Source organism: Athene noctua, chromosome 1 (assembly GCF_965140245.1).
Source record: "Athene noctua chromosome 1, bAthNoc1.hap1.1, whole genome shotgun sequence".
In the NCBI taxonomy this organism is placed as follows: Eukaryota; Metazoa; Chordata; class Aves; order Strigiformes; family Strigidae; genus Athene; species Athene noctua.
The window spans coordinates 199,038,989-199,048,257 of record NC_134037.1 but is presented as its reverse complement, the minus strand read 5'-3'; the positions used below and the strand labels follow the sequence as shown (position 1 = coordinate 199,048,257).

Sequence of the window (9,269 nt, the reverse complement as noted above, 5' to 3'; positions counted from 1 at the left end):
GGGTATGGCTATTGCAGGTTTTAACCCTGCAAGTAATTACCTGCTTCTATGAAGAAATGACATTTATGTAGAAAATATATGGTGGTATTTGGATGAAAGAAACTATTGGAAGTATTAAAAGAAAGAAAAACTAAAAATGCAATTTTATGCATAATTTGGAAATTTGCTTTCATTCAGAATCTGGGTAAGAAGCGATGTTATTAAAGACGCTAGATTGATTAAATGTCATGGTTTGACTAAAAGTGGAATAACTCCTAAAAATACTACAAAATATGAATATTCCATAGGTTATTGGAAAAGGGAATGGCTAGGCAGAGAAGTATCCTAAAAAACAACTGAAACAATTCCCTGTTTCAGCTTCACAATCTGTGTATTTGACATGATCACTTTATGTTTATGAATTAGGTTCTTCTACGTGTTTTGTATAAACCAGTTTCCTAAAGACTGATGATATGCACACATAATATTATTTTAATATGTATTGTTCACATAAATAGATAGGAGAGTAGTTTTGTGTTAACTCATGCAGAATTGCTAATTCTGAGGAAAATTCCTGTAATTTCATAGATCCTTTAATTCTTTTCCCTTTCAGTTTCAATGATAATTTCTTGAAAGTGAAATGTAAGTACAAAAACCTATGTTACAGAACTGTTGGGTCTGTAAATAGGATCATGAAAATGGGAAGTGCTGCAAAATTAATATAAATTATTAGTAGTAACTAAGATTAAGAAAATTGGGTTTTAGACCAACATCACTTTAGAGTTTGAATAGCAACATTAGCTTGACCACACTGCACTTACTGCGCACTAAATTATACATTTTGCAATCTAACCAGTAATAAAAAATGCTGAACGTATATAATGCATCTAAACTAAAGGTGACCTGTAAAGGATCAGTCATATGTTCTTTCTCTTAGTATTTATGTGACGATCTCAAATAGTGTAATCTCTATTTTTTCCATATATGTTAGTTGTATTAGAAATTCAGATACTCTTTGGGTTAGAAGATTTTTTGGTATCCAGAGAACTGAATTGTGACAACACAAAAATCAGAAGAGCAAAAATTGCCCAGTTTTGGCCACGACCTAGGTGATAAAGGGCAGCTTACGTGATCACTGCTAAAGAAGGGAATGGATTTTCATAAGTATAAAATGCTTTTGATTCTGTTTGCTTTCGTCAAAATTAAGCTTTTTAGTAAAATATTGGATTTTATTAAATTAATGAATTCAGATTAATTTTGGAGAAGATACTTAGCTTAAAGTCTCAGATTTATATGAAGTTGTATAGAATAATACAAAAATTAACTGAGAGTACCTACAAGTCTCCTGCAAACTTGAGCGAGTCCTTTGGTATGAATGGCATGAAACCACAACAGCTGAGGAAAACAAAGGCCTTAAAGGTGTTCTTTCAGGTACCTTAAAAAAACCACGGAATAAAGACACACTCCTACTTCCCGTTGTGCACGTTTTTGCCGACTTCTGCTTACCCCTTCACCTACGACAAGCCATTTCTACTGTTTGCAGGCTTATTAGGGCTGTAACGCTTGGGCTGCAGTCACTGGGAGGATTTAACTGTTTGTTTCTCCTGCGCTTGACAAACGGTGAAGCTCTCACCGGTTCGCAGCGGCGGTGCGTCTGGCCGCCGTGTATCCTGAACGCTGCGGTTGCTCGGGAGTACGGCAACGGGCGCAGGGGGCGTGCGGAGGACATTCGGCGTTTAGTGCCACTTAGACCTGCCGCGTGCTGTCGGTAACAGTTATTTAAACGTGTTAGTGTATGTACACACGGCAAGAGGTGCGCCCTCCTCGGGCGGGCCGCCGCAGGTGGGTGGGTGGGCGAGCGTCCCCTCGCTCCCGGCACCGACGGGAGGCCACCTCCCGCCCCGGCTGCGGGCTCGGCGCCGGCGGGACGCCACCCCACCCCACCCCACCCCACCCCCGTCCCGGAGCGCCCCGGAAGGGCGCGGCGGCCGCTCCCGGTTGCCTCCTCACCTGCCTTCCCCTCGCGTGGGGCGCCCGCCTCGCTTCTCCCACCCCACGGCAGACAGCGGGGCCGGGGAGCACCGGGGCAAGGGCAGGCGGGGAAAGGAGGTGTTTTTTAAAGGCTCCTCTCAGGCAGGCTTTATCCCGCTCCGCTCCGCTCCGCTGGCCCCCAGCCGGGGAGCCGTGGCCGGCCGTTAACGACGGCGGGCGTCGGAGCCCACCGCTCGTGCGGCCGCGGCGACCCGTGTGGAAAAGGCGGGGGCTCCGTGTGTGTAAGCATGTATGTGTGTGTGTGTGTATGCATGTACATGCGTGTGCGTGTGTGTGTCGCCGCGCGCATGCCCGCCCGCCCCGTGTGACGTGCGCTGCCGGGGCCGCCCGACGAGATCAAAGCGGGAGCGGCGCGAGCCGGGTCGGGGCTGGGCCCGTACCGGGCGGGTCCGCGCGCGTGAGGGGGAGCGGCGTGGGGGCGGCCCCCTCACCCCCCCCCCCCCCCGATAAATCCCCGGGCGGCCCGGCGCTAGGCCAGCCCTGCCCTTCCCCTCCCACAGGAGCCGGTCTGTTCGCCGGCGGCTGGTGGCGGCAGCAGCAGCAGCAGCTTTTTCTCCGCCTTCCCTCCGCGAAAGTGTTGTGGCGGCAGCGGGGAGCATGAGGGGCCGCGGGGCGCCGCGCCGCAGCGGCGGCGGCGAGCGCAGGGTATAGCCGCCGGGGACGGCGGCGAGCGCCGGGCCGGGGTAACAGCGGTCTGGCGGGGCGAGCGCGGCTCTCTGCATGTGGAAAGTGAGGCGAGCCAGGGAGCCCGGCGGCACCGGCGAGCACCTGGCGGCGCGGTCCTGAGCGCCCGGGCACCGGCGGCAGCCCGTCCGCCCGCCATGGATTGCAGCCTCCTCCGGACCCTTGTGAGCCGATACGTGAGTACCGCCGGCTGGGCCCGTCCCGGGGGGGGCCCGGCGCCGCCTCGGAGGAAGCTCTCAGAAGCCGCCTCTGAGGAAGCCGCGGGGCTTCCCCTCACGACGCAGTTCGTACCCCAGCGGGGGCGGAGGGGGAAGCGGCCGGGCTGCGGGCGGTCGTGCGAGTCTCCGCGGGGCAGCTGCATCGCGCCGTGGCCCCGCGCTCGCAGCAGGGGCTCAGTCTGGAGTTTGGCGGTCCCAGGACTCGCACGACGGCCGGGGCAGCCTCGGGGGCCGCAGCACTTGATTTTCTATCTAAACGGAGGAAGCAGCGGTTATTCGTGGGCTCGCTGCAGCCCTCTCCCCGAGGAGATGCCTGCGGGGCTCTCCTCCGCTAAACCAGAACGGGTTGACCTAAGTTCGAAGCAGCCTAATCTACAGTGTGCTGATATATGTAGCTATCAGGGCAGATTAAAAAACTCTATGTCGTGTTTTTCTTTTTTTTTGTTTGGTTCTTTGGGTGTTTTTTTTTTCCTTGTTTCAGTCAAGCAGCGTTTTGTGGAATTGTCCAATTTAAATACACTGAGTGCTCGGAATAGTCTCAGGTTTTTGTAGATGTTCGTGGTAAACTTCAAACACTAAACTTGGTGTACTTTGGGCAAAGAGAGTTCATCTTGCTTGTCGGTCAGCATGTTTTTCCCCCCACCCATACCGTCTAAAAGAGCCGATCAGCAGTGCGTTAGAGCGGATCCAGGTGTAGGTTGAGGTGCGTCGGTGAGTGTGAATCCGGTTTCACTGAACCCCTAACAAATGTTCAGGATAATGGCTTTAGCAAATCGGCAGAATGCCAGTAAGTGCGGGGTTACACAATGCAAGGTTTGTGAACCACCAAGACCAGGAAACTGTAAGCTTCTGGGTTTGCGTGTAGAAGAGATTTAAAACGGATGGGGAGAGAGAACTGCCGATTTCCAAATACATAGAGCTTTTTCTCCCATGGAGGAAGAACTGTAATGCACTGACCAAGCACAAAAAAAAAAGTAAATACAGTTAGTTTTGTGTATGTCAGGAACTATCTCCACATCATACAGGCCAGAGTGTTGTTTCTTTTAAGTATGAACAAATTAAAATAGCAGAGATGAAAAACGGCTGGATTATTTTTTTTTTCCTGTTTACAATTATGTGGGATGAGGAGAGAGTGGAGAGGTGAGTACTGAAAGGAGCTGTGTGTATATGGAACCTTAGAAAGTGGCCCTGAGGGAAGGAGGAAAATATGAAAAATATAATGAGGTGCAAGAGAAACAGTAGTCTCTATGGATATGCAAAGCTTAAGTGAACTGTGCTGAGGTCTGTTTGGAAGCAGGCAGGATCAGTTTTGGGTATAGTGATCTGTCAGTGCTAATCTGTTGTATTCTAAGATTTTTGTGTGTGTGTGCTCACATCTGGAGCCTGTACAAGTAGTGCATTCATTGTGCACAGAGCATACAGTGGTCTCTGGGCTTGAGAGTAGCTACACTAGTTATTTTAAAAGATGAAGGTGTACATGAGAAGACAGTATGTTGAAAATAGGTGTTGTGGTTTAACTCCGCTGGCAACTAAACGCCACAAAGCTCTTTGCTCACTCCCTGGCCCCCCAGTGGGATGAGGGAGAGAATTGGCAAAAAAATTAAAACTTGTGCATTGAAATAAAGACAAAAAAGGAAGAAAATAATGATAATAAAGAATTAGAATATACAAAACAAGTGATGCACAATGCAGTTGCTTGCCACTCACTGGCCAATGCCCAGCCTGTTTCCGAGCAGCAGTCCCTGGCCAGCTTTCCCCCCAGTTTATGTACTGAGCATAACATCATATGGTATGCAATATCCCTTTGGCCAGGTTGGGTCAGCTGTCCTGACTGTCCTCTCCCAGCTTCTTGGGCACCTCCAGCCTTCTCACTGGCAGTGTGTGAGAAGCTGAAAAATGCTTGACTCGGTATACTTAACAACAGCTAAAAGCATCAGTGTGTTATTAACATTATTCTCATCCTAAATCTAAACCATAACACTATACTAGCTACTAGGAAGAAAATTAACTCTATGCCAGCCAAAACCAGGACAATAAAGCACTTAAAAGCTCATTTTGTGAACTGTCATCACACTCCTGCACTGCTTATGAGAGTAATTCAGCAGTCTAAACGCTAAATGAAATGTTATTATATCCTCTGTGTGGAAGTGTTCCTATTTCCTAGCTCAACTACTTTCTCTATGGCATGTATGCCAGTAAGCAGTGTCTAGATAATTGCCTAGCTGTTCTAGGCTGCTTTTATATTTTCACCTGTTGCTTCTCGTTCTTTTGTATTTCTTCAGCTTCTTAATTTTGAATCCTTTCTTCCAAGGAAAGATCATTTTGAAAAAAGCTGCTATAAGTAAGTTAGAGTTCATGATTTCAGTAAGGCCATTAAGATCTGGCAAGCTGATGCCTGTGTTGTGTGTTTTCTTTATGCTTTTTCATCTCCATGGTTCAACTATTTTTGTACAGCTACATCAGTGAAAATGAAAATTAATAGTTTGAATGCTGGGCCTGAAACTGACTGTTGTACATGCGTAGCAGATGTGCATGTCAGCAGTATCACTCCATAGTAGTTCCCCAGCCAGGCCTCACAAGTGTGGATGTGCTTGTCTCTTTCCAAGCTGCTTTTTAATAAGGGAGACAGTGACACTTCTGCAGGAAGTGCCTTAATAAAGAGGTAGTGACACTTCTGCAGGAGAGCTGGAGAAGATGGGTACGTCTTGTGCTTATATCAAAGTAGGCTCAAGCTTGGGTTTAGTTAAAATCTATACATAAACTATTAAGTGATCGAGGTCCTACAGTTACATGTTTTTTTGTGAATTGTGTCCTGGACTTGTTCAGCTGTAGGTCCTTCCCAGAGCAGAGCAGGCTGGTCTCTGGATTATCCTGAGAACCCTGGCTGATGCAGGCTGGAGAGGTAGCTGGGAGCTCTCATGGTGTGATCTGGGGATAACAAAGATGCTATGTGATATACTGATGGAGACTTCTCATAGGATGGTTTCTAAGAGTTCTGCATAATTCCTTCTCCATACTGCATGTTGTATGACATAAAGACAGAAGTTAAATGCCAGGGTTCTTGAATGTGCAGGTCCCCCCCATTCCTCTCTCCATTACTGTTGTTGCAGCTGCTGTCCTGAAGTGATACAAAATAGTGCATATCTCCAAGGCCCTATGGAAGCCTAATGATGACCAGGTGCTGTCACTTCAAGTGAAGTCAGTTTCCTGGTTAGCATTTTCAAATATTTGCTGTTTTACCTGCACCAAGTGTTGTCTTTGTCTTCCAGGCATTGGAAAAGTTCAGTGATGTGAGTGGAATAAGATACATGTTCAGCATGCTAGTCATACTGTAGTTCATATCCCTTCACCAAGTGACAGCATAGACTGTTAGAAGGACCGAGGCAGTGATGTCTTTCTCTTACTAAATTTCTAAACTGACATTCTGTTGTTCTGCCTCTTTATATTTATCCTGCAGATTTTTTTTTCTTCAGCTCTTATTTCATTAATGACTACAACATTATTGTAGTCATACACAATTTATAGGACTGTTGGTGGAGAATAACTTTCTGTAAAAAAGGTGTTTGTTTCACTGCACTACAGCCGACATGGAGTTTGATGTAGTTTTCGGAATGCTTTGTGATCCGGCAAGCTGAAATACAGCGATGTAGCTATAGTTACTCCTAGTCTAAGGAGATTATTCTGTATATTTTACAGCTTCAGACTGTATGAGCTATAGTAGCAGCATCTTTAAGTAACAAAGAGGGAAAATCTTGATATATACAGCTTTTCCACTGTGTGGAACCACAGAATGTGAATAAGCCTTCTACAGTAAGATAGATTTTGACAACTCTATTGTTTAATTTACTTTTCAAAATAATGGCTTTGTGGGGGTAGTATGAGAACTGCCTTGGGGGTGTGTGTGTACTGTTTGTCACATACTCTATAAAAATATAACCTTTTTCTGGCTGTTCCTTCTGCATTGGACAACATGCTTATCTGTCTTCTCCTTGGATTGTTTGTGCATTTCCCAGAGGATGTGTCTTACCCGGGGGAGGGCAGCCTCACAGCCTGAGAATATGGAATTAGTGTGTACTGTCCTGTAAGCATCATCCAGATCCTGCTGTGCGCTCAGTAATCAGAGGAACTTGTTACCTTAATATTAAGCAGTACACTAGGGAAAAAACAAACATACAATGATAGTTGAAAATGTGTCCATACAAGGTTAGCTTCTGGTTTATAGTTAGATTACTTGTGACACTGGATATTAACCAATGTTTTCTGCTGATTTAACTGCAGTTGCATTAGTTTTCTGTAGTAACTTAGTCCTTGCTGATTTTGGGACTTCTGAAGTTCTTCCTCTTCATAGTCAAGTGATGGCTATAATCTTAAAACAAGTTTTGATGACATTATCATACCTTAATAAAACGTGCATATGTCTCTTGTATATTAACGATAACTGTTTATGGCTGAATATGGATTTGGATATTCTGGAATATCGTGGATTTGAATATATCTGAGCAATCTAGAAAAATGTCACTCTAGCATATGTTTGTTTGGACACTAAATGGTTGCTAAACATCTTGCAGCCTATGGTGACAGTCTGTTCTGTATTTGTAAGACAGCTGGCCCTCATCAGTAAATGCTCCTGCCCAGGTTGGTGGCTTTGGGTTGTAGCATAAATACTACTGGGTCAGAGGTCTGTATTACTGAACAGTTTTGCCCGTATTATGTAGTATATTTAGAGATCCTGCCACTTTATTGCTTCTCCTCTTTCACGTTCTCCTATTAATTCAGGATTACAAATCTGGATGTTGAAGAATTTGTTGCCTGTGTAAATATTGCTAAATGTGTATAGTAGCAGATAAGATTTGCTTCCAGAAGGAACAGTGATTTATTACAGCTCTGGCCTCTGGGAAGCTGATGGCCTATTAATTCTGCATGTATTTCTGAAATCTTTTGGGGGGAGGTGGAATAAATGACTTTACAAACAAATGCTTTATTTTTCACTTTTATAGAAGTGGGTCAACTTTAATCATAGTTTGAGAAGATGATTGACTAGCCTAACCAGGAAATCATGTTAGGGGTTTTTAGCAAGTTTTCTACTAAATTTCATAGCTCTTGGTTATTGGTTTAGACAATTTTGTTTTTACTGGCATTATAATTCTTAAACTGTTTTCTAACTAGATTTCCTAGGTATTTTACTTGTGTATGTAGTATTTAGTCATAAATGAATATTGAGCTTCAGGGTTTTTTCCATTTTTGTACGTTTGATACAGCAAAGGTTGGTAACTGCTTTGTCCTCAATTTTGGTGAAATTGTAAGACTCGGTGCTCTATAATTATGTCTAAAAGGGCAGTCCATTTTTCCAGTGTTTCAGGTAACCTACTGTTTTTAATCTAAGCTCAGATAGTACATATGAGGGTATCCTTATATTCCAGGACTTGCCTTTGCTTGTAGTTATGCAGCTTTCTCTACACCCTTGCAGACTGGTCTCAAACTAATGTACTGTCTAGGTGTTTCTCACCCAGGGTGCCTGTTAACATAAACACAGGGTTTTTTTTTTCCTACTGTCACTTAGAAAAAGTCAAAAGTTGTTTGGGTTTGTTTTTGTTTTAATTCCGGGGATATAATTTGACAGTCTTAAACTGTTTAAAATGTTATGTCAATGTTTTTATATACAGACTCTGTTGTTATACTGTCCTGATTGTACAAAAAAAGTTCTCAATAGGAGCTATATATGTATTCACAGGTCAGCAACTAGTAACTTGTATTTCTTAAGTGTTTGTATCTATCCCTGGTATGTAATGCATTTTTGTTACCTCTTGTGCAAGTCAGTGTGTCACAATTTTTTCTTGAAACCTGAGATACTTCCCATTTCACATGTCTGCTTTGCTGTGGGTACCGGTTCTTCCTGGTGTGGAGGGTGTGATAGAGTGGGTCTGATAGCATGAGTAACTTCTGAATTCCTGTTTTCCCAAGCACCATGCTTTGTTATTCTCCTAATTGCCTTTTTTTTTTTTGTATGTGTGGGAAGAGTCTGTATGGAGTGCTGCCTGCATACTTTTCAGCCTGCCATTTAAAAAAGACAAAGTTTGAAAGCTTTGCTTACCTCAGAAGTTAATTCTGGTGAACACTGAGTGTGGCTGACAGGTTTTGTCACTTCTGCAAATCTAACTAGCTGTGGTGTACTCGTAGTGATTCTTGTGTTCATTCTGATCTTGTAATGTATGCTTAAGATTTTTCAGTATAATCCAAGGCTCAAAAAACCCCCAGACTTTTACTTTCACCATAAACACAGAGAATTGCATGGGCTTTTTTCCCCCTCTCCCCATCAATTAGCTAATTTACATTAAA

General features: G+C 44.4%; 1 protein-coding gene across 6 annotated transcripts in view; it reads left to right on the top strand.

Annotated features, from left to right (window-relative positions):
• The first annotated feature begins 2,370 nt into the window (after window positions 1-2,370).
• The window catches only part of ATP11A (ATPase phospholipid transporting 11A), a 130,609-nt gene continuing 123,710 nt past the window's right edge, over window positions 2,371-9,269 (top strand). For 2 of the 6 annotated variants that reach the window (XM_074910115.1, XM_074910106.1), the window contains exon 1: window positions 2,371-2,891. In XM_074910115.1, the coding sequence (XP_074766216.1) occupies window positions 2,853-2,891 (39 nt within the window). In that variant the 5' untranslated portion in view covers window positions 2,371-2,852. The remainder of the gene's footprint in view (window positions 2,892-9,269) is intronic. The other 4 variants (XM_074910079.1, XM_074910096.1, XM_074910073.1 and 1 more) reach the window with 3 other exon arrangements.